Source organism: Gigantopelta aegis, chromosome 8 (assembly GCF_016097555.1).
Source record: "Gigantopelta aegis isolate Gae_Host chromosome 8, Gae_host_genome, whole genome shotgun sequence".
In the NCBI taxonomy this organism is placed as follows: domain Eukaryota; kingdom Metazoa; phylum Mollusca; class Gastropoda; order Neomphalida; family Peltospiridae; genus Gigantopelta; species Gigantopelta aegis.
Window position 1 is genome coordinate 4,012,079 of NC_054706.1, and position 24,625 is coordinate 4,036,703.

Sequence of the window (24,625 nt, forward strand, 5' to 3'; positions counted from 1 at the left end):
ATTACCAAATATTGCAATATGAATCATAGTTCGGGTTTAAAAAAAAATTCTGGTCAGAAAACCACTGTTATTGGGAATAATGGACATAAATACTGGACAGCTGGCCAAAAAATGCCCGTAAGTAAACGCAACTTTTTCGATTTTTTGCCTAATTTTAATCACCATTAGCTGATATCTAAAAATAATAAAAATTACAAAAAAGACACGAAAATAATACTTACCGATTCATATATGAACTTTATTTCATGTATTTATACAACATTTAAGTGAATATACCGTATTTGACCGGAAATAAGCCTAGGGGGCCAAGACAACTCATTGTGAGCTTAGCATGGGGTGGGCTTATTCCCAGACAAGGGGCCAGTTTTGTTGAAGAAAAAAAAAAATATATATTAAATGAACTAGGAAGAAAACAAAAAATGTTCATTAGCACATCTATTAATTGGTGTTCCATTTGTTATTAATAAATAATAATTGTTTATTAATAAAAAAAAGAAGTTTTTTTTACTAGTATCTAATTATCAGAAACACACCTTCTATGTTACAATTACTTACCAGTGCTGTTTATTTACATCCAAAATTTAATGCTGAGAAGACTTAAAACAACAGCAATTAACAACAAACTCAATAGTGTATACACACGTTTCTGACACAGGCAGCCAGCTTACAGTTACACTATACAAAGAATTGTCAATCTAGGTCATTGTTCTTAGCCAATCAGAGTAAGGTATTTGCCTAATTAGCATTAACTGCGGACCCAGTGTGGTGGTAAAAATAGACATTGGTTTTAGTTCAGACTTTGGCTTGGGTACTTCAAAGAAATACTGCAGGCATGAAATTGAAAACAATGTTACACACTGTTACTGTTAGACTGCTAAATCTCACTGGTGGTAAAATATTGTGTAACATTTGTGTTTAATTATCTGCAGGAGGTATGACCTTTTAAATGAACTTTGAGCAAACTTGCAGTTTCTGTTATTTATAAGGTGACGAAGTTGGGGGTGGGCTTATTTACGAATGAGGGCCTCATTTCTTAAATGCTATCAAAACGGAGGGGGGCTTATTCAAAGACATGGGCTAATTTCCGGTCAAATACGGTATGTGAGTAAAAATTATAACTTGTACCCACTCAACGTGGTTTTTGTTAAAAATTAATCCAGTAGTCTAAAGGTTAATGCAACTTGAAATATATTTATTTAAATAGTTCATTATATTATCACATCATTTATGTTGTTTTACAAGTCAGGTTGATCAAAGAGAAGCGCCTTGTCGTAAATTACTGCTTTTGTGCATAAAGAAGTTGGTCGGAGCTGATGTCACTTTGCCCCAGGCTAGAGTACCGGACGCCTCGAAAACAAAAGAAAATGGCTGCCCCCAGTTAGCAGGAATAATCACGTTTTTAACTCTAAAATTACATGTTTTTCATTTATTAAAGTGTCAGTATGTGTTGGTTGTCCGGGTATGCATCTTTCCAACACATAAGGCTCATGTTTGAGTTTACTCTCCCTTTAAGCCATGAACCAGTTCTGGGCACTGGCTGAGATTGGGGGAAACATAGCTAGTAATTAATCCTATGACCCATCACACCTCAGGGTGTGTGAGCTACAAGCCACCTTTACACAGAATGAAATCATTACCTGGTCTGTCACCTCCACTATCAAGTCACTCTCTCCAGAGGGATCGACAGAATGAAATCATTACCTGGTCTGTCACCTCCACTATCAAGTCACTGTCTCCAGAGGGATCGACAGAATGAAATCATTACCTGGTCTGTCACCTCCACTATCAAGTCACTCTCTCCAGAGAGATCGACAGAATGAAATCATTACCTGGTCTGTAACCTCCACTATCAAGTCACTGTCTCAAGAGAGATCGACAGGATGAAATCATTACCTGGTCTGTCACCTCCACTATCAAGTCACTGTCTCCAGAGGGATCGAACAGAATGAAATCATTACCTGGTCTGTCACCTCCACTATCAAGTCACTGTCTCCAGAGAGATCGACAGAATGAAATCATTACCTGGTCTGTCACCTCCACTATCAAGTCACTGTCTCCAGAGAGATCGACAGAATGAAATCATTACCTGGTTACCGGCCTCGGTGGCGTCGTGGCAGGCCATCAGTCTACAGGCTGGTAGGTACTGGGTTCGGATCCCAGTCGAGGCATGGGATTTTTAATCCAGATACCGACTCCAAACCCTTAGTGAGTGCTCCGCAAGGCTCAATGGGTAGGTGTAAACCACTTGCACCGACCAGTGATCCATAACTGGTTCAACAAAGGCCATGGTTTGTGCTATCCTGCCTGTGGGAAGCGCAAATAAAAGATTCCTTGCTGCCAATCGGAAGAGTAGCCCATGTAGTGGCGACAGCGGGTTTCCTCTCAAAATCTGTGTGGTCCTTAACCATATGTCTGACGCCATATAACCGTAAATAAAATGTGTTGAGTGCGTCGTTAAATAAAACATTTCTTTCTTTCTTTCATTACCTGGTCTGTCACCTCCACTATCAAGTCACTGTCTCCAGAGAGATCGACAGAATGAAATCATTACTTGGTCTGTCACCTCCACTATCAAGTCATTGTCTCCAGAGAGATCGACAGAATCAAATCATTACCTGGTCTGTCACCTCCACTATCAAGTCACTGTCTCCAGAGAGATCGACAGAATGAAATCATTACCTGGTCTGTCACCTCCACTATCAAGTCACTGTCTCCAGAGTGATCGACAGAATGAAATCATTACCTGGTCTGTCACCTCCACTATCAAGTCACCGTCTCCTGAGAGATCGACAGAATGAAATCATTACCTGGTCTGTCACCTCCACTATCAAGTCACCGTCTCCAGAGAGATCGACAGGATGAAATCATTACCTGGTCTGTCACCTCCACTATCAAGTCACTGTCTCCAGAGGGATCGACAGGATGAAATCATTACCATCGTCTGTCACCTCCACTATCAAGTCACTGTCTCCAGAGAGATCAACAGGATGAAATCATTACCTGGTCTGTCACCTCCACTATCAAGTCACCGTCTCCAGAGAGATCGACAGAATGAAATCATTACCTGGTCTGTCACCTCCACTATCAAGTCACCGTCTCCAGAAAGATCGACAGAATGAAATCATTACCTGGTCTGTCACCTCCACTATCAAGTCACCGTCTCCAGAGAGATCGACAGAATGAAATCATTACCGGGTCTGTCACCTCCACTATCAAGTCACCGTCTCCAGAGAGATCGACAGAATGAAATCATTACCTGGTCTGTCACCTCCACTATCAAGTCACCGTCTCCAGAGAGATCGACAGAATGAAATCATTACCTGGTCTGTCACCTCCACTATCAAGTCACCGTCTCCAGAGAGATCGACAGAATGAAATCATTATCTGGTCTGTCACCTCCACTATCAAGTCACTGTCTCCAGAGAGATCGACAGGATGAAATCATTACCTGGGATGTCACCTCCACTATCAAGTCACTGTCTCCAGAGGGATCGACAGGATGAAATCATTACCATCGTATGTCACCTCCACTATCAAGTCACCGTCTCCAGAGAGATCGACAGGATGAAATCATTACCTGGTCTGTCACCTCCACTATCAAGTCACCGTCTCCAGAGAGATCGACAGAATGAAATCATTACCTGGTCTGTCACCTCCACTATCAAGTCACCGTCTCCAGAGAGATCGACAGAATGAAATCATTACCTGGTCTGTCACCTCCACTATCAAGTCACTGTCTCCAGAGAGATTGACAGAATGAAATCATTACCTGGTCTGTCACCTCCACTATCAAGTCACTATCTCCAGAGGGATCGACAGGGACACTCTGTGATGGCTGAAGAATGCCAGCCAGAGCTTTCCTTTTGGTCAGTTTCTTATCGGTTCTAGACACCATACTGTGAAAATGAAATAGGGAAAGTCAGACCACACTCGTCTTGGTGAAAAAGTTAACAGCAACACAATGATAATTCTTTGTTACAATTATTTAATCAATTGAGGTGAAAATTTCACAATCTGCTATTACAACAAAAGACCGAAAGAGCTTAATTCAGTCAAAAATAGATGTAGTGACATGAAACAAATAATATGCTTGTGATAGACGGTCAAATACACAGGATATAAACGGTACACTTGATGCTCAACACCAGTGCAAGAAGCTTTTTGAGAGTACTGCTAAACCAATACATTGTCCTCTAAAAGCCCAACATATTTCCGTAACTCCTAAGTTCATGGGCTATAACTCTGTCTAAAATAGGTACATCCCCGTGAAGCATAAACTTGATCAGTAACACTACCTGGTGGAGCTATACAGAATCTTAAGTACTGCGAAAAAATAAGTGTGGAAAACAATTTGAGGGATAGACAGACAGACAAACAAAACCTTTAGTTCCCTCTGGCTGGACCAGTGGGAGGGTAAAAAGACTAACAGAAAGAAAGACATGTTTTATTTAACGATGCACTCAACACATTTTATTTACGGTTATATGGCATCAGACATATGGTTAAGGACCATACAGATATTGATAGAGGAAACCCTCTGTCGCCACTTCATGAGCTACTATTTTCAATTAGCAGCAAGGGTTCTTTTATATGCACCATCCCACAGACAGGGTAGTACATACCACTGCCTTTGATATACCAGTTGTGGTGCACTGGCTGGAACAAGAATTAACACTTTAACAGTAATGAATGTTACCAGTTCTCCTTGTTCTCCTGGTCATCACAGAAGACCTGTATAGGGCCAGCCCCACCGCCTGCCTCGTCAGTTGAGTATATCGTGAACGGAGCTTCCTGGTCGCAGATCAGTTCACCTACAAATACACAACACTCGTCTGTCATACTTGACAAACTTGCAGACCAGTTCACCTACAAATATACAACGCTCATCTGTCATACTAGACGAACTTGCAGACCAGTTCACCTACAAATACACAACGCTCATCTGTCATAATACACAAACTTGCAGACCAGTTCACCTACAAATACACAACGCTCGTCTGTCATACTACAAACTTGCAGACCAGTTCACCTACAAATACACAATGCTTGTCTGTCATAATACACAAACTTGCAGACCAGTTCACCTACAAATACACAACGCTCGTCTGTCATACTATACAAACTTACAGATCAGTTCACCTACAAATACACAACGCTCGTCTGTCATACTATACAAACTTGCAGACCAGTTCACTTACAAATACACAACTCTCGTCTGTCATAATACACAAACTTGCAGATCAGTCCACCTACAAATACACAACGCTCGTCTGTCATACTACATAAACTTACAGATCAGTTTACCTACAAATACACAACACTCGTCTGTCATACTACACAGACAATAACACAAACTTTCACCCTATTATGTAATATGCAATCATGTTTTTATCTTTAATGACCAGCATTCTAGGAGTACAGCTAAAGCAATACTATCCACCCCACCGGGCCCCACAAATGTTCAAAATCTTCTAAGTTCAAGGGCCAGAACTCCATCAAACATGGATAAATGTTGTCAAAAATGGGTCAAATTTGATCTGTTACTACATAAATCAATACACAAAATTTGTGAAAAACCGTCTATAAACTATATGAGCAGTACAGACAGATGGATGAAATTGAAACCTAGTCCCCTTCAGCTGGACCGGTATGGGACCAGACAGATGGATGGAATTGAAACCTAGTCCCCTTCAGCTGGACCGGTAGGGGACCAGACAGATGGATGGAATTGAAACCTAGTCCCCTTCAGCTGGACCGGTATGGGACCAGACAGATGGATGGAGATGAAACCTAGTCCCCTTCAGCTGGACCGGTATGGGACCAGACAGATGGATGGAGATGAAACCTAGTCCCCTTCAGCTGGACCGGTATGGGACCAGACAGATGGATGGAATTGAAACCTAGTCCCCTTCAGCTGGACCGGTATGGGACCAGACAGATGGATGGAGATGAAACCTAGTCCCCTTCAGCTGGACCGGTATGGGACCAGACAGATGGATGGAGATGAAACCTAGTCCCCTTCAGCTGGACCGGTATGGGACCAGACAGATGGATGGAGATGAAACCTAGTCCCCTTCAGCTGGACCGGTATGGGACCAGACAGATGGATGGAATTGAAACCTAGTCCCCTTCAGCTGGACCGGTATGGGACAGACAGATGGATGGAATTGAAACCTAGTCCCCTTCAGCTGGACCGCTATGGGACCAGACAGATGGATGGAATTGAAACCTAGTCCCCTTCAGCTGGACCGGTATGGGACAGACAGATGGATGGAATTGAAACCTAGTCCCCTTCAGCTGGACCGGTATGGGACAGACAGATGGATGGAATTGAAACCTAGTCCCCTTCAGCTGGACCGGTATGGGACAGACAGATGGATGGAATTGAAACCTAGTCCCCTTCAGCTGGACCAGTATGGGACCAGACAGATGGATGGAGATGAAACCTAGTCCCCTTCAGCTGGACCGGTATGGGACCAGACAGATGGATGGAATTGAAACCTAGTCCCCTTCAGCTGGACCGGTATGGGACAGACAGATGGATGGAATTGAAACCTAGTCCCCTTCAGCTGGACCGGTATGGGACCAGACAGATGGATGGAATTGAAACCTAGTCCCCTTCAGCTGGACCGGTATGGGACCAATAAGCAAACATTTGGTAATTCTGACACGTAGTCATCAGAGGAAACCCACTACATAGTTCCATTAGCAGCAAAGGATCTTTTATATGTACTTTCTCACAGATAGGACGGCACATACCACAGCCGTTGACCAGTTGTGGTGCACTGGTTGGAATGAGAAAAAGCCTCAATCGGTTGAATGGATCCACTGACGCAAGCACCTAAGTAAGCACACAACCAACTGAGCTAAATTACGCCCCTAGAGGGAAAGTGCCCTAGGTCAGAGGTCAGACTGAAGAGAAATAAATCCAGTGACCTTTATTTATAAACAAAGCAGTGATACCCTGCTGTGGTTGTCTCGATAACACATCTTCCTTCATGTCCATCGTGTTGCTGGTGTCCATCATCCGTTTATCCGACTCCAGCGATGAGTTGAACATTCCCCGAACAGCATTGATAGCCTCCAGGGTACACACAGTGGGAGAGGGCGCAGTCAGGGCCTGGAGGAGAAAATAAGGAGGTAACTAATTTTAAGAGTCTACTTGATGTAATCTTCCAAGAAACCGTGCAAAAGTGTTGACTTAGAATTTGTTATTGGAGCAATCAATAAAATTAATATTTTAATAACTATGAAAATGGAGCACAATATACCTGGCATTCAGGATGTGAGAGGGGCTGGAACAAAAAAGATTACTGCTCACCAAAGTCAAACAAAGGCTTTCAAGTAGCATATCCTGGATTGGACAAAGCTGGCCAATCACAGTGAATGTACTACACACAAATACTACTTGCGATCACGCGATACTACTTTCGTTTTTTCATTTTCGCATCGAAATGGAAAAGTGCATTTCCGCGTAGCTCTCACATCCCTGGGCATCCAGCCAGTAAAACAGCCTGTCATTAGCAGTAGTGAGAAGTCTAAACCGCCACAGTATCTTGGACCTAATACCAGGGCTCACCCTGTACAGTGCAAATTAGCCAATTGATAATTTCTTATACAAAGTGGCTACAACATTTACTCTTTGGCTAATAAAAATTCCTTAAATTAATCACATTTTAATAATTATCAAGGAAATACTCTACAGTGTAATACGATTTCAAAAACAAAATCACACAACAGATGTCAACACACCAACTTACTTACTGTCTATCAATAACACATTCACTTATCAGTGATGCTCGTTTGTCGCTTAATCTATCTATCTATATATATACTGGACATCAAGACATATCCTGCCTTTTGCAATGGATCAGCCAAGCACTGTTTGGGTCTTGGCTGGATTTATTTTACTAATGCCAGAAAATACTAATTATTTTGGGGTTTTTTATATAACAAGGGCACATTTATTTACTAGTTACTTAACATGTTTTTAAAAGGAAGTATTCAACTGTTTTGCTTATGTTATTTTAGCAATCACATGCTTACACCTCTTCATTTGTTAAACTGTCAGTATGTGATGGTTGTCTGAATATACATAAGGCTAGTATTTGACCTGATTTTTCTGTTAATATGTTTTACTAGAAGTATTCAACTGTTTTACTTCCATGTTATTTCATCAATCACGTCCCTGCCATGTGCTTACCCCTCTTCCCTTGTGAAAGCTGTCGCTGAACGGACTGGGGGCGCTGTGTCGTGACCGTGAGCCCGAGGAGTGAGTCGTGTTGAGTGGTAACGTCAGACTGGGCGTCCGTTCACTGGTGTTCAGACTCTCGTTTGGGACGCCTGGCACCACATGACCTTGACCCAGGTCAGCCGAAACAGTACCAGGCAAGGTCATATCATCGAAATTCAACTGCTGGGTCACTTGTCCGTTATTTCTGTTAAACAAAGATCAAATATGCTAAACTGGTCTACATTTAGTAAGCTCTTCTAGGAAGGAGAACCAAAAAGGCAGTCTTTGCCAGGAGCAGAAGCAAAATGAGCTGAAGATCATTCTTGAATTATTGCAATTACTCACTTCGTCATTCTAATACGTTTACATTAAACGAGTAATTCATCCACCATTCGCCACTCCTTTACATCGGGTTAACCCCTGCTCATTTCCAAATACACCCTTCCCTTCTTATGCTTATCTTATCTCAAATTAAAAAGATGAGGTATTATGAACTGTGTTAAAAATAACTGAGACTTCATTTCACTCTCATGTTCTGTGCAATTATTTACAGGACTCCTACAATGCTATCAATGACATTCCACAACTATTCACCACCATTTCAGGCCTGGAAATAATTATTTGGACCGTGCCTGTCAAGCTGTCCTATATCAGTCAGTTTGTGCCTGTCACAAATTAAAATGTACCTGTCACCAAATTGCATGCCAGTGTGTAAATATCGAAAGCAATTATTACAAATTTTAGAATGTTATTTATCTTTTATTAATCCTGTAATATTAATAAATGCATGAAATTATAGTATGACTGATAAATTACTTATATGGTCATTGTTATTGTATTCAGATCAACAACTGCCAATATCACTTTGGTAAGAAACCTTCAAATCTTAAGCAGCCACTGTTGTCAGAATCAGATAAGAAACAATGTTGTCAGCATAACTTTGACTTGTATCTGATTTCGGTTTCTAGTTTCTAGTTTATGATATCGTTCATGTTATATATCCGTAGGCAGGAAACCTTCAAATGTTGAACTGTCACTACTGTCAGATAAACAGAATACATTTTCATTATCACTAAAACTTTCACTTGTGTCACCAGACTCCGAATCAGATCCACTAATCTCCTTTCTTTCAGTTTCTAGTTTCTGGTATTTTACTTTTGGGGGTCTCTTTTTGTACATTTGCCTTTTCTTCTGATTTGGTCTCCTCCTTTTCACCTGGTTCCACAGATGAACTACAGGGCTTACATCAAATGATCCCAGTGGGGGACCTTCCTCAACAATTCGTAGGATATTTGTTAACCTGTCCTCACCTAAAGAACACCTGCTATGACTCTTTGTTCTTTTTAAGCGAGAAAACATTCTCTCAAGTTTTGCATTACAAACTGGTACAGAAAACAAAAGTTCAATGAAAGTCAGTATATTCTTCCACTTAGTGGACTTAGAGCAGTTAAACAAAATTTTCCAGGTTTTTTTGTAACAACTTTTATGTGGCTGTAAAAAGTCCAGTGTGTACCTGACCATGTCGTGCCATTCCTCTAGAATATTTTGAGGAGAGGCATCTGGAGAAAATCCTTGTTTCAGCAATACAGGCTGAAAGTTCTCTATCAGTTCAGTAACATTGACATCCGTAAAGTCTACACCTGCCACATCAACATTTGATTTCCAGTGTTCAGTGTTTAATATAGTGGCAACATTATTCAGCTGTATACTGCTGCCACCCTTTAGTCTGGAATCCATGGCACAGTGTACAGCATTTATAATGGTATTCTTTGCTGATTTTACATCTTCAGTGGCCTTCAGAAAACTTGTTTTAGTGAATTCTATCCCCTGATAAGTGTACACTGAATCAGTCTTTTGTAACTTTCCAAACAGAAATTTAACAGCAGGAAGATCCTCAAAAGACCTAGTTAACAATTGATCAAGAGATTCTTCAGAACACTTGATATTATGTAGAACTCCAACACTGTCAATAACATCTTCTTGAAATGCTTTGGACAATATAGCTGCTGGGTTCAGGACATCAATAAAGAATGCAACATACAAAAGCATGCGACTAGAATTCCACTCACACAGATAACCACATATCTTTTTATGATCTTTACATTTTTTGTCACCAGCTAAGTGCTGTAGATGTTGCATGTAAACACCATATTTATCCAGGACCATCCGCAGTGCTGACAACTTGAAAGAAATCCACCTTGTACCACAAGCACGTTTTGGTTTCAGAGAGCCCTCTTCAAATTCAAATGTATCTTTGACTAAATTGTGCAAAGTTTTCAGTTCCTGTAGTTTTTTGGGAGATTTATGGTAAAGGTAATACAACCTCAGCAGCATATTGTCCACCTTTTGAAATACGGTAGTATTTAAGGCATCTTTCAGAGCCAATTCTAATTTGTGAGCCACACACCATGTATATATTAGCCATGGTGCTTTTTGTTCCAGAAGTGCTTTTACTCCACTTTTATTACCACTGTTGACTGATGCACCATCAGCACCAAAACCAATAAGCTTTGAATAAAGTTCACTTGGCATGATACCCAGTGAGTGAAAACTCTCCTCAATTGCACCAAGTATTCCAGGTGCATCTCCCTTTTTGACATCTTTTAGGTAAAGAAATGAAAGCTTCACTTCAATTTCATCATTTTTAGAATAAGGATCAAAATACAGTACATATACAACTTCCTTTTCTGTAACAGACTTGTCTGTGCTCCCATCTGTTAAAACACTATAGAATTTGGCTTTTGAAAGATCATCATGCAGCTTTGATGCTATAAACTGTCCATGAATGTCCACAAATTCTGCACATTGTTTACGGTTAGTGTAAGCTTGATCACCTATATCTACACCATGGTAAGTTTCCAGTTTAATCAAATCTTCATACACAGAGAATGGGAGCTCTTTTTTGGCAATAAAATATGCTATTTCAAATTTTTTTATTTTTGTTGAAGCTTGTACTTTAGTCATACTACAAAAGCTGTCACCAAGCGTTTGTTGTTGGGGGTCTGGTTCAAATACATTGTGAAGATGTTCAACACATTCACCCCTAGCGTTCATGTCCTTGACGTAAAGTTTGTATGCATGTTTATGGTAGTTTGTTGAAGAATGGTCTCTAGCATTTGATAAGCGCATGTTTGTAGACCCTCTTATCCAAACGTCAGTGAAATCTCTACTACACCGTATCTCTTTCTCAAACTGTGTGCAGACGACACACCTCATTACGGTCACCTCACCTTTAGAATTTGTTTCGTGTTTTAACCAAACGGATGCATTAGTTTTTACCAAGTCGTCATTTATCCATTTTTGCAACGTTGTTGATCGTAGAGTTCTAACCTGCTTCTTTGTAATGCTGGTAATTTGTGGGGATGAATCTGATGTTTCGCTACCGACATTAGTATCACACGTACTACTACTTGTACTTGCTACACTTGTAGTTTTATCAAAAAAAGATGTTATCTTTTTCGACATTCTAAATTCTTTACCTTTACGGACACCACGTGATATCCGTTGTGCATGCACGGGCGATGACGTCACTATATTCTCGGTTTCACGTTTTATTGTTATTATTTTTAAATATATATTGACCCGTATAAAGTATAAGACGTGTTCTGTTGATTTGTTATTTTATGTTATTTACTGACATAATTAACTTCGCTCGGGGGGGGGGGGGGGGGGGGGGGCGGCAAAAATTTCGTGCTGTCGGCTATTCGGGTCACTCGGAACACATTTGCCGATTAACGATTTTCTGATCGGACCCGCGTTCCGTATAAGCAGCGTAAGTGCAGCAGACATATTTCGCGAGACGCGATTTCTGCCAATTCGTCAAGGAAATAAAAGTTATAAATTTTTTAGTAGTACGTTTGGGTGTTTTCTTCCTTGTATTTAAATATGTTTGCGTGCAGATCTATTCGTTGTGCATAGTTGAGCAGAAATGCGTAGCGTTCACAGTGGGTTTTTTGGTGTGCAACGCGGCCCCGCTCTATTAATAGACACCAGCTGTAGTAATCGGTTGAGGTGTCTCTTCCCCCAAAATAATATTAATAATGACCGATGTGTGACCGTTCCGTTTTAGAGGTACTATAACATTCCATTAAATAATTATAATCGGAATCAATTAATTGTCAGTTAATTTTAAAGGTAAACTTTAGTGCTAAAAGACGCTTATAATTATCACGCCGTTTGTGTCAACCATTGAACCAATGATTCGCCGAGGTGAGGTCATTAGGCGTGTCTATTAATAGACAAAAACAATTTGTGTGTTGTTTTTTCTCGTGGAAAACGTAAATGTCTTCTCGTTTGTATTTAGTTACCATAAAAACTAATGTAAGCTTCGTGCACGTGCACACTAGTCGGAAAATATTCAAAATATGCCTCTCTTTTTTTTCTCAAAATATAGAGAAATCGGCTAAGACAAAATAAAAATAGCAGTTTTTGTGCCGGACAAGATGACCGCTAATATTAAATACGCGACTGTCAAATCGTGACAAATCACAAATACGTACCGGACAATGACCGTGACCGGACACTTATTTCCAGGCTTGCCATTTGAAGGTGACAAACATTAATATTGCCATTATCAATTGTTGCTTCTTATTATGATTGCTTGGATTTTTTTGTGTTATTTCAACAATAAAACAATTATCAACCTGTGATCATTTTTTATAACTTTTCACATTCTAACTAAAAAAAAATATTTTCCAGGATTACCATGACCCATATCAGCTTGGATTTTTTGTTTGATTTTGGAGAAGCAAATACCAAAGAAGAAATAAGAGAGACAGGGTGCATATTTAACTGTGTACTCAAGATGTAGAAAACCATATTTGTTCAAACACAGGTTTCAGTACCTTTCTGCTTGGTCCTGTCCCCCACTGCTAACACCAGTCACCGACAGCTGCTGGAAACTCCGCTCAATAACCGCCCTCTGCTCGACAGCATTTGCTTTCCTAAAGTCATAAACCACTTTTCTAAGTTACTGTTCAAAAGGTAGAACATCTACTGAATGTCTAATTCAAATTCAGTCTGCATACTCTATAATCCATTTGTGGCACTAAAACCAGTATTAACTTGTCTTTAAATTACGAGGACTTTCCAACAGCCTATTTACATATTCACATCCTGCCACTGACTACTGGCAAGCTTTCTGCCAGTGGGTAAAATGGGTATGGCGCCATACCCAGATTTGTTTGCAATTTTGTTTTTAAAAAGTTAACCTATATACAAAATTAATTACTTTTATCATTAATGGGTGATTTCCTTAACCCTAACCCTAATCTTAACCCATTTTCTTTCTGAGGGAGGTCCCCCACACCCCCTGTTGACTGTGGTTGCATTCAATTCCATAACGCCATACCCAAAAATTTCTTTCTGGCAGAAACACTGACTGGACATACTTAATTCTCTTTAAAAATCGATAACAATGGTTAATGTTATTGTTATAAAAACAAAATAAAATACAAAAATAAAATTATGAGCAACTTACACATGACAAAATATATACATTTTTTATTTGCTTGTGCTGTATTTATTTTATATCATGGATGATTTGAAATATGTTAGTGGTGACCAGGCTTTTGAAAATGTTTTTTTTTCTTTCTGAAAAATTATTAACACAAATTTTTCTTTTTAAACGCATCTATCAAATTAGAAGTGGGATACGTGGACCTAGTAGCTACCAGTCTGACGACTTGGCCATTATGTCACCAAGACCAGTTACAGCTCAATGAAATACAGTATGACGAAGTAGGCAGTTCACAAGACGTTTCCACTAGTGTGTACGAGCAGCATGTACACTAACCATTCAGTGTTGATCTGGTGTTGCTGCTGTTGCTGTAGTTGCTGCGACTGCTGTGTGATCTGCTGCCGTAATTGATGCATCTCGCTCCTCTCCCTGCGAATTCTCTCCTGCTGGTTTGCCAACTCCTCGCGCTCTCGCAGCAGCTGTTGTCGCTGTTCTGTAACACGACACACATATAATAGTTCATCTATAACTTTGTCAATGATCACATTAGAGAGAGCACTTAGTACCACTACCAAAGTCTCAGATCTACTGACTATGTTTTATAAGCAATGTGGTCTACTTGACTAAAATATCTAGAGTATCAATCATGCCGTATCTATCACCAATAGCTAAAATCAAACATCATACAGACTGCCAAGTACCACTACCAAAGTCTCAGATCTACTACACTAGTCTGGAGTCCAGACTATGTTTTATAAGCACGGGGCCCAATGTGGTCTCCTCGACTAAACTATCTAGACTATCAATCAAGACATATATGTCACCAATAGCTAAAATCAAATATCATACAGACTGCCAAGTGCCACTAACAGCATTTACTTGAGAGTTGGTTAACCTTTAGACTACTGGATTAATTTTTGACAAAATTCATGTTGAGTGGGTACAAGTTTATAATTTTTACTCACATATATTCACTTAAATGTTTTATAAATACATAAAATAAAGTTCATATTTGAATTGATAAGTATTATTTTCGTGTATTTATCTAATTTTTATGTTATTTTAGATCAGTTATTGTTAATTAAAATCAGGCAAAAAATCAAAAAAGTTGCGTTTACTTACAGGCATTTGTGGCCAGCTGTCCAGTATTTATGTTCATTATTCCCAATAACAGTGGCTTCCTGACCAGAATTTTTTTTTAAAACGAACTACGATTCATATCCCAATATATTGTGATTTTCATTGTTGGTAAAACTATCAAATTTATCATCAAAATATCTGTCACAATCGGCTATCGATCCCTGAAAATGACCACGACGTGCCGCCATTGTTATCAAGCGAAAATACTTGCCGAAAACCACTTTTTGAACTCAAGATTTCAAGCCATTGTAGACTGAAAAATCTAATTTTAAAGACACAGGAAGCTAAGTTGTCTTTTGTTTCCTGTTACTAAATTGTTTCCGGTGAGTGTCGTGTGCAAAACAGCGGGGGAAATGAATTGGGGAATGCACTGTATACAGTGTACAGTATGTCGACTGGCGTGACATCGGGCGAGATATCTCGCCTGCAGTTCTTAGAAGGTTAAGCTTCATGCCATGGAGCAGAAATCAGGCCACAGATTTCTATCATTTGGAAGTTCTGAGTGGAAAAAAGACTTTACGACAATCTTCATAAATCAAGGGAGATGTTTTCTATATAGAGGACCATTCGGAAAATGTTCAAAAGAAATATTTATTCTAAAATGTTTTTTAAAGTCAGTTTTAAAGGCAGCTATGGTTATTTAGTTACAAATAGGAACATTTAGAGTTAACAGCAATGCAATAAAGAAACAATAAACCTCAAATACAACGTGAGCCAGATGAAGACAAATAAGGACGGACCAACATGTTTTTCTGACTTCAGTAACTAGCTGTCACCATTCTACAGTTAGCACTGTGAACCAAACTGAAGAGTGTTTACAAGACGAGCATGTCGCACCTTCTATCAATCTCTTCTCTTCCATCAACCGCAGCTCTTCTTCCCTCTTTTTCTTCTTCACAAAGAAGTTAGCTGCTCGGATCTCTTCAAACGAGAACTCATCGAGCCCGGCGTAGATTTTGTGTTTGCAGTACATTGGCCGCTGGTGGACGTCGGCCGTCTGGCCTGCCGCATGCTGCATGTGATGGAGCGGCGGCTTTTCAGCCTTTTTCGCACTACAAATAAATACTCATAGGTTTATATCCTCCTTCACACTACAAATAAATACTCAGATAGGAAGATATCCTTCTTCACACTACAAATAAATACTCAGATAGGAAGATATCCTTCTTCACATTACAAATAAATACTCAGATAGGAAGATATCCTTTTACACACTACAAATACATACACAGATATGAAGATAGCTGTCTTCACACTATAAATTTATACACAGATAGAAACATATTCTTCTTAACACTACAAATATATACACAGATATGAAGATATCCTTCTTCACACTACAAATACAAAACACACACGGATAGCAAGATATCCTTCTTCACACTAAAAATACACAGATAGCAAGATATCCTTCACACTACAAATACATAAATACACAGATAGGCAAATATCCTTTTTCGCACTACAAATACATAAATACACAGATAGGCAAATAGCCTTCTTAACTACAAATACATAAATACACAGATAGGCAAATATCCTTTTTCTCACTACAAATACATAAATACACAGATAGACAAATAGCCTTTTTCTCACTACAAATACATAAATACACAGATAGGCAAATAGCCTTTTTCGCACTACAAATACATAAATACACAGATAGGCAAATAGCCTTCGCACTACAAATAATGGATAGGAAAATATTCTTCTTCGCATGACAAATACATACAGGGATAAAAAGATATCCTTCTTTGCACTACAAATACATAAACAGATAGGATATTCTTTGCATTACAAACAGCAGAAATTCGGGAAACGCTGTATATAGGATCAAAATACCAGTATTCTGGATAATCTCTGAAAATACCATATCAAGTCGATCACTATTAAATGTACTTACAAACTCAATAAATGTGCCATGGAATTATACATGCATGATGTTACATCAATGATGGCAACTGCAATATTATCCAGAGTAGGCTAATGAATTTATGACTGATAGCAAACCATTATATGATGAAATATAGCTACCTCAAAACACCATCACATCGTTCAGGTAATCTTTGCAACATGCTGAAAAGTACAAAGGCATATGAAAATATACTCAAAGGCAAAATTATTGTGACATGGATTGTTTGGAGTAATAAATTTGTGAATGGATTTATGGATTTAAACCAGAGAAAATGTGCATGAAACAGCTCAAAGAAATGCAACCAAGCAGTTGTTGCAGCGATTGCATGCTTTGTGCAAGAAACATGGAATATTCGGGAGAAATGCTGTCCAGTGTTCACCATATAAGGCCAGACATTCAGTCGCAAATCATTGCCACTCAGAAGTCCAGAAGTCAGAAAAACACCATTAATGAACTGTTTGATACAATTTCGTCATGCCATGCCTCAGTGAAAATGACAGATGGTGAGTCATAGGGATGCTTGAATCTGTGACCTTGCACGTCAATTCAACGTCCACAGAAACACCATATGGCACTTATGGCAACAATATCAACCAGGTCAGGGATCGTCCCCGCAGCATCCGACCACCCATTACAACCCCTCGCCAAGACACATGGATCTGAACCACGCATCTGCGAAACAGGTTCCAGCCAGCAACCCTCACAGCCCATACCATCCCTTTCTCCAGCGTTTAGTGGCCTCCATGAGATGACGGTGCCAGGCCTGTATCAATGCTCAAGGTGGACACACTTGCTACTGACTGTGTGAACTTCGCTCTGGATCCCCTCTAGTGATGTGGATCATTTGCATATGGCAGGTGCGCCCTTTTCATGGACTATTGCTTGTTTCCATACCTTCGAACATTTCTCTTGCCATGTTATAACGTTTCATATACGGCAGAAAAAAACTTATTATCAATTATCTTTGTCTTTTGTGTATCACAATAACTTTTGCCTTTTAGTATATAAAACACAATGCATAATGAATGTAACTGACGTTCCATAAACTCATTAAGTTTGTTTACATATTATATTACATTAATATTTCATCACCATAGGCTCTAATCTACAACTGAAAAGGTAGGAGAAGGGGAGAGAAGTCTGATAAAAATAGGCCAAGTGAACATTTACTGGTACATTTCGTAATGTTCCCTAAGTTCAGTGTTCATTCAGAAATGTTCCGAATTATACACTTAGTTCAAATCATAACATTTTGTTAGAACAGATAGGAAGACATACTTCTTTGGACTACAAATACATACACAGTAATAACAATTAAGCAAAACGATGGAATATTTTCATGAAAAACATGATAGTATTAAGTAAGTGATAGTTAATGTGTCCTTGTCATGTTAACATGAAAGTAATAATACGTTTCTGGTATTACTGTAATGAACATCGCCCAAAACCAAACTGGTCACTGCAACGTCACGACATACACCAAAGAAAAACAATGGTCTGACAGGGTGTTCAGTGAACTACGACTCTAACCATGTCGGTGTCTGTTTAGATTAGGCCCAAACTGTTACAGTAACTTATACTTCTCAACACTGCTCTAACTTAGCGACTTCAGATTTACAGCAAAATAAAAATTAAAAATCCATTTTTGAGCTTGTTACCACTGATAGACATCTGAACCATGTAAGTCCATAACATTCTTGAGATGGAAAGCAACCACTGTTAACAAATCAAGCACGGTATCATCCTGTAAAACTGGATAACACATGTTACACAGAGATTATTTCATCTCTAATTTAATCTGTTTAATGATATCTCACGTGGATGGGTGGTCTGTGCGAGTGTCTTCATGAACTGTAAACACTGGCAAACTCACGGCACCAGATGATGGTACAACTCCAGCCTTTTGTGGGAGCTGAAAAAACAAATTTATATTAGAGAAAACAATAGCAAAACAAAGGAGAAAGAATTAATCTGCAGCACTGAAATATCCTGCTACCATGAACAGATTTTGTGTTAAAAAAACAAACCTAAAATGAATATATTTATGTTAATTCACAACTGTAAATACTATAGTAAAAAAAAAACACTATTAAAAAAATTGGTTAATAACTAAAATTAAGCAATCTTTTAAAAACACAAGTAACATCGAGATGAATATCCTCAGGGGTAAAGGTAACTCTAAGCCCACTGATCTAGACTAACAATTTGTAACAAAACTAGAGTTAAACACAAACCCATAAAGTTAAACTCTTAACATGTTGATGATGCTGCAGCTGATGGAACACTGATGTCTGTATTACAGGTGTGTGGTATTACCAGCATACTGGTTCATCAGTGGGTTTTTTTGTTGATACGCACTGCGGTACTTTTTGTACAGTACTGATATATTCAGGGACTTTCCATGAACTGTACAGTTTCATGACGCTAATACATATCTTCGAACAATTATTTAGAAAGCAAAGTTTTAAATGCCAAATGTCAATGAATGTTTGTGTTCAATTAAGAAATCTTTGAAAAAGAAACAATTTCTAAAATATCTAACACCTCGTCAGGAATCACAACAAAGATGGCAGATAAGTTTGAGATTGTTCAAACACAAAAGCCATATCTTGTGTTTGGGGCCATTTGCGAATTTAAAAAAATAAAAAAATCTGTTTTCATAGCTAGTCATATGTGCTGGATGTGGAACATTAAAAACAACCCCAGAAATGTGGTTTACCACGAGGTACAAAACTTACTGTGTAATCCAACTCTGATCTGTATCTCACCTTCCATGTTCATAGAGGCGATACAAAAATAAAAAGGATGGTATTCAAGAATCCAGTTATTAAAAACAGCAGCAGCAATCCACCCACTGAATACCATTTACCTTGAATTTACTCCAAGGTCCAGGTTTCTTCTCATTTTCTCTGTTAGCCTGGGATTGTTTTGGTACAGTCGTCCATTCCCCTGTCTGTAAGGGAACACCTCCTACTCGGCTGTCGTCATCAGCGAACACTTCAAACGACTGCGGCACTTGAGCATTTGGTTTCGTTTCAGCTAACAGGCCGAGGCCACCCCGAGCAGCTAAAACACAGAACATTTTATCTTAATAATTATCTAATATTAAAATGCAACTCTTAGTAGATGTTTTAGTCTGTCCGAACAATATTTGAGTTCAAACACTGATATACAACATTGTAAAAATTAAAATTATAAAGGGTTCTTTAATTATTTAATCTTTTAAAATATATTTCATTAATAATTTCCATCCTTAAAAAAAACGAATAGCAACGCTTTTGAGATTGCACATAAAGAAACTTTCAAGGGACTATTGCTATGGTGACATATCGGCACATTTTAAGCAGAGAACATTTCCAAAACTTTTATTTACTCATAATTGTTGAACATTTATTAGCAACTATTACTCGATGTTTAAAAATTTAGTAGCCATCTCTGCTATTAAACTTGCATAGTGAATCACTACAAAACTTTCTGTTAACTTGTGGTAATTTAGTGTCTTAACAATTTGTTTTAAACACTTGCAGGCCATCGGATTTCACGGTAACGATCATTACAGGTAGCGTGTCGGCAAAACCACGGAACCGAAATTTCGCTTCCCATGATTATTATGTCGATTAAAAAAATTAAAATATTTATCTATATGTAATATATATATATACATGTGTATATATATATATTATACAATTAATAATGTTTTTCATATAAAACTACTGGAGATAATTTTCAACACAATCACGACACCCGATTCAGATTTTAGTGTTCACCATACTTCTCAGTGTTTGAAGTCGAAGTCGATGCAGTTGATAACGATCTGATGTTAGATGTAGAGTTTGCAGTGACCATTACAAGTGAGATGCTTATGAAATTGCCCAAGTAAAACATTTCAAGGGGTCATTCATTTCATTTAGTACGATACAAAAAAAGTTGTGATTTTCGACATCCTTCTTCCTATTGTACATGTACAGGGGCGCGACTGTGTCGAAATATTGAGTTTGAAAACGTGTCTCTTTCCACGGGTTTGTGTTGGATAATCGGTAGCTTGGGCGGGCTCAACTTTTTCAGCCCAGTACTGGCCGTAATGCAAACAGATCGATGTATCTTGCGTTCAGCACTCGCCGTGACTCAGTGTATCTCAGTGATGGTGCAAATGGCCAGTTGGGGACTTGGTGATTTTCAGAACTACTGGGCATCATTAAACTTATTAACATATATCATAATCGACAATGATGAATCTCCACATTTAGTTTATTCGAGGACAGACACAAAGCCTCAGAACAATGCTTACACATACATCACCACAGCAGGTGGAATTAAAGGTGCATCATAATCATCATATAACAGTCAGTTGGGTTGATTGGAACCTTTATTGGATGTAAAAAAACCCAGTCAGTTGGCTGGATTGGAACCTTTATTTGATGAAAAAAACCCAGTCAGTTGGCTGGATTGGAACCTTTATTTGATGTAAAAAAAAACCAGTCAGTTGGCTGGCTTGGAACCTTTATTTGATGTAAAAAAAACCAGTCAGTTGGGTTGATTGGAACCTTTATTTGATGTAAAAAACCCAGTCAGTTGGCTGGATTGGAACCATTATTTGTTGTGAAAAAAACAGCCAGTTGGCTGGATTGGAACCTTTATTTGATGTCAAAAAAACAGTCAGTTGGCTAGATTGGAACCTTTATTTGTTGTCATTTAAAATAATAAGTCAGTTGGCAAGATTCAAACATATTACCCAACTTGCATAGCATTTTGACAATCCATTGCATTATGGTATAAGAAATGGGTTCCCATAACTTGTTTTCATGGAACCTAAAAACAGCTTCCGATGGGTTCCCATGATCTCAGGACACGGAACCTAAAAACAGCTTCCGATGGGTTCCCATGATCTCAGGGCACGGAACCTAAAAACAGCTTCCGATGGGTTCCCATAATCTCAGGGCACGGAACCCAAAAAGTGTTTCCCATGAAATTTGAAATCCTATGGCTTGCATTTGGTGAGTGAGAGAAATTAAATGTGATAAATAATTTTAAAACTAATAATAACTGAACTTGTTTAACATAGACTGTGTTCAACCAGATCTAGCTCTGTCAATCGTCAAATTCTCCAATTTCAAATTAGCGAAAAAATGTGTAATAATTGATATTTTGTTGGAAAATAGCTATAGGTGTTGCATTTTTTAGATAATTTGTTGAAATAATGTTATCACCTAGAGCTAGCCCTGTTAAAGAGAAAATCCTACTGACCCTTCTTGACGGCCCCGGTTCTTGTGGTGCCAACAGACCGGTGTTTCCCGCTGGTTCTCAGCTGACCGAGGGACGTACGCTGCTCTTCACTCACTTCCTCATCCGAGTCACTGCCCTTCATCGTCTCCTTCATGGTGCGAGCCTGGAACTCCCTGCAATTCACACTCATGCAATGCAGGCTTCAACTTAAGAATTTGTCTCCAAAGAAGACAATTTTTTTTAATTCCCATGGGTGAAATGACCCACTGACAATAAGTTTGGCCCTGCCTATGACAAAAATTTAAAAGTAACTTTTAAAGCAAATAAGCATGATTGAAAGGTTATTTTGCTGCATGTAGACATATTTCAAATGGACAAATGTTATATATTGGCAGATAACAGGTGTATACACTTTGCCATGGTTGAAGAGATTTACCGACAGCACTTTTATCCCGTCGGAGAAACTCACGACATATGGCAATTTATATCTCAATGACGGCAATTGTTGTCAGTGCCATTGTCAAGTTGTAGCCCTGCAGTGTAGCTCCAAAACACTTTATTTGGACGATTTCAAACCACTTGGTTCACAACTCATGCAGTGTAGTAACTATACAAAAACACTTTATTTGGACGATTTCAAACCACTTGGTTCACAACTCATGCAGTGTAGTAACTATACAAAAACACTTTATTTGGACGATTTCAAACCACTTGGTTCACAACTCATGCAGTGTAGTAACTATACAAAAACACTTTATTTGGACGATTTCAAACCACTTGGTTCACAACTCATGCAGTGTAGTAACTATACAAAAACACTTTATTTGGACGATTTCAAACCACTTGGTTCACAACTCATGCAGTGTAGTAACTATACAAAAACACTTTATTTGGACGATTTCAAACCACTTGGTTCACAACTCATGCAGTGTAGTAACTATACAAAAACACTTTATTTGGACGATTTCAAACCACTTGGTTCACAACTCATGCAGTGTAGTAACTATACAAAAACACTTTATTTGGACGATTTCAAACCACTTGGTTCACAACTCATGCAGTGTAGTAACTATACAAAAACACTTTATTTGGACGATTTCAAACCACTTGGTTCACAACTCATGCAGTGTAGTAACTATACAAAAACACTTTATTTGGACGATTTCAAACCACTTGGTTCACAACTCATGCAGTGTAGTAACTATACAAAAACACTTTATTTGGACGATTTCAAACCACTTGGTTCACAACTCATGCAGTGTAGTAACTATACAAAAACACTTTATTTGGACGATTTCAAACCACTTGGTTCACAACTCATGCAGTGTAGTAACTATACAAAAACACTTTATTTGGACGATTTCAAACCACTTGGTTCACAACTCATGCAGTGTAGTAACTATACAAAAACACTTTATTTGGACGATTTCAAACCACTTGGTTCACAACTCATGCAGTGTAGTAACTATACAAAAACACTTTATTTGGACGATTTCAAACCACTTGGTTCACAACTCATGCAGTGTAGTAACTATACAAAAACACTTTATTTGGACGATTTCAAACCACTTGGTTCACAACTCATGCAGTGTAGTAACTATACAAAAACACTTTATTTGGACGATTTCAAACCACTTGGTTCACAACTCATGCAGTGTAGTAACTATACAAAAACACTTTATTTGGACGATTTCAAACCACTTGGTTCACAACTCATGCAGTGTAGTAACTATACAAAAACACTTTATTTGGACGATTTCAAACCACTTGGTTCACAACTCATGCAGTGTAGTAACTATACAAAAACACTTTATTTGGACGATTTCAAACCACTTGGTTCACAACTCATGCAGTGTAGTAACTATACAAAAACACTTTATTTGGACGATTTCAAACCACTTGGTTCACAACTCATGCAGTGTAGTAACTATACAAAAACACTTTATTTGGACGATTTCAAACCACTTGGTTCACAACTCATGCAGTGTAGTAACTATACAAAAACACTTTATTTGGACGATTTCAAACCACTTGGTTCACAACTCATGCAGTGTAGTAACTATACAAAAACACTTTATTTGGACGATTTCAAACCACTTGGTTCACAACTCATGCAGTGTAGTAACTATACAAAAACACTTTATTTGGACGATTTCAAACCACTTGGTTCACAACTCATGCAGTGTAGTAACTATACAAAATTTCTAAATCACTCACGCCATCTATCTCATAGGATACTTGTACTGAATAACAACAAGAGATCTTTTCTATGCAAGTTCCACCAGACAGGACAGTGCATACTACATGTGTTGATGTACCAGTTGTGGGAGACATATACATAACATAGTATAGACAACACAAAGAGAAAATAGTCTTACACCTCAATGTATAGACAACAAGACAAAGAGAAAATAAGTCTTACACCTATGTGACATTGTACAGACAAGAAGACAGAGGGAAAATAAGTCTTACACCTACGTGACATTGTACAGACAACAAGACAAAGACAATAAGTCTTACACCTACGTGACATTGTACAGACAACAAGACAGAGAGAAAATAAGTCTTACACCCACATGACATTGTACAGACAACAAGACAGAGAGAAAATAAGTCTTACACCCACGTGACATTGTACAGACAACAAGACAAAGAC

General features: G+C 38.6%; 1 protein-coding gene across 3 annotated transcripts in view; it reads right to left on the reverse strand.

Annotated features, from left to right (window-relative positions):
- LOC121378286 (mitotic checkpoint serine/threonine-protein kinase BUB1-like) overlaps nt 1–24,625 on the reverse strand; it is a 59,480-nt gene that overhangs the window by 26,323 nt on the left and 8,532 nt on the right. The window contains exons 5-15 of one of the 3 annotated variants that reach the window (XM_041506386.1): nt 21,991–22,142; nt 19,616–19,812; nt 18,564–18,658; nt 16,866–16,907; nt 15,669–15,883; nt 14,028–14,184; nt 13,078–13,176; nt 8,204–8,438; nt 6,964–7,120; nt 4,697–4,811; nt 3,770–3,896 (exon numbers count right to left, since the gene is read on the reverse strand). In XM_041506386.1, the coding sequence (XP_041362320.1) occupies nt 3,770–3,896; nt 4,697–4,811; nt 6,964–7,120; nt 8,204–8,438; nt 13,078–13,176; nt 14,028–14,184; nt 15,669–15,883; nt 16,866–16,907; nt 18,564–18,658; nt 19,616–19,812; nt 21,991–22,142 (1,591 nt within the window). Of the gene's footprint in view, nt 1–3,769; nt 3,897–4,696; nt 4,812–6,936; nt 7,121–8,203; nt 8,439–13,077; nt 13,177–14,027; nt 14,185–15,668; nt 15,884–16,865; nt 16,908–18,563; nt 18,659–19,615; nt 19,813–21,990; nt 22,143–24,625 lie in introns of all 3 variants that reach the window. The other 2 variants (XM_041506385.1, XM_041506387.1) reach the window with 2 other exon arrangements.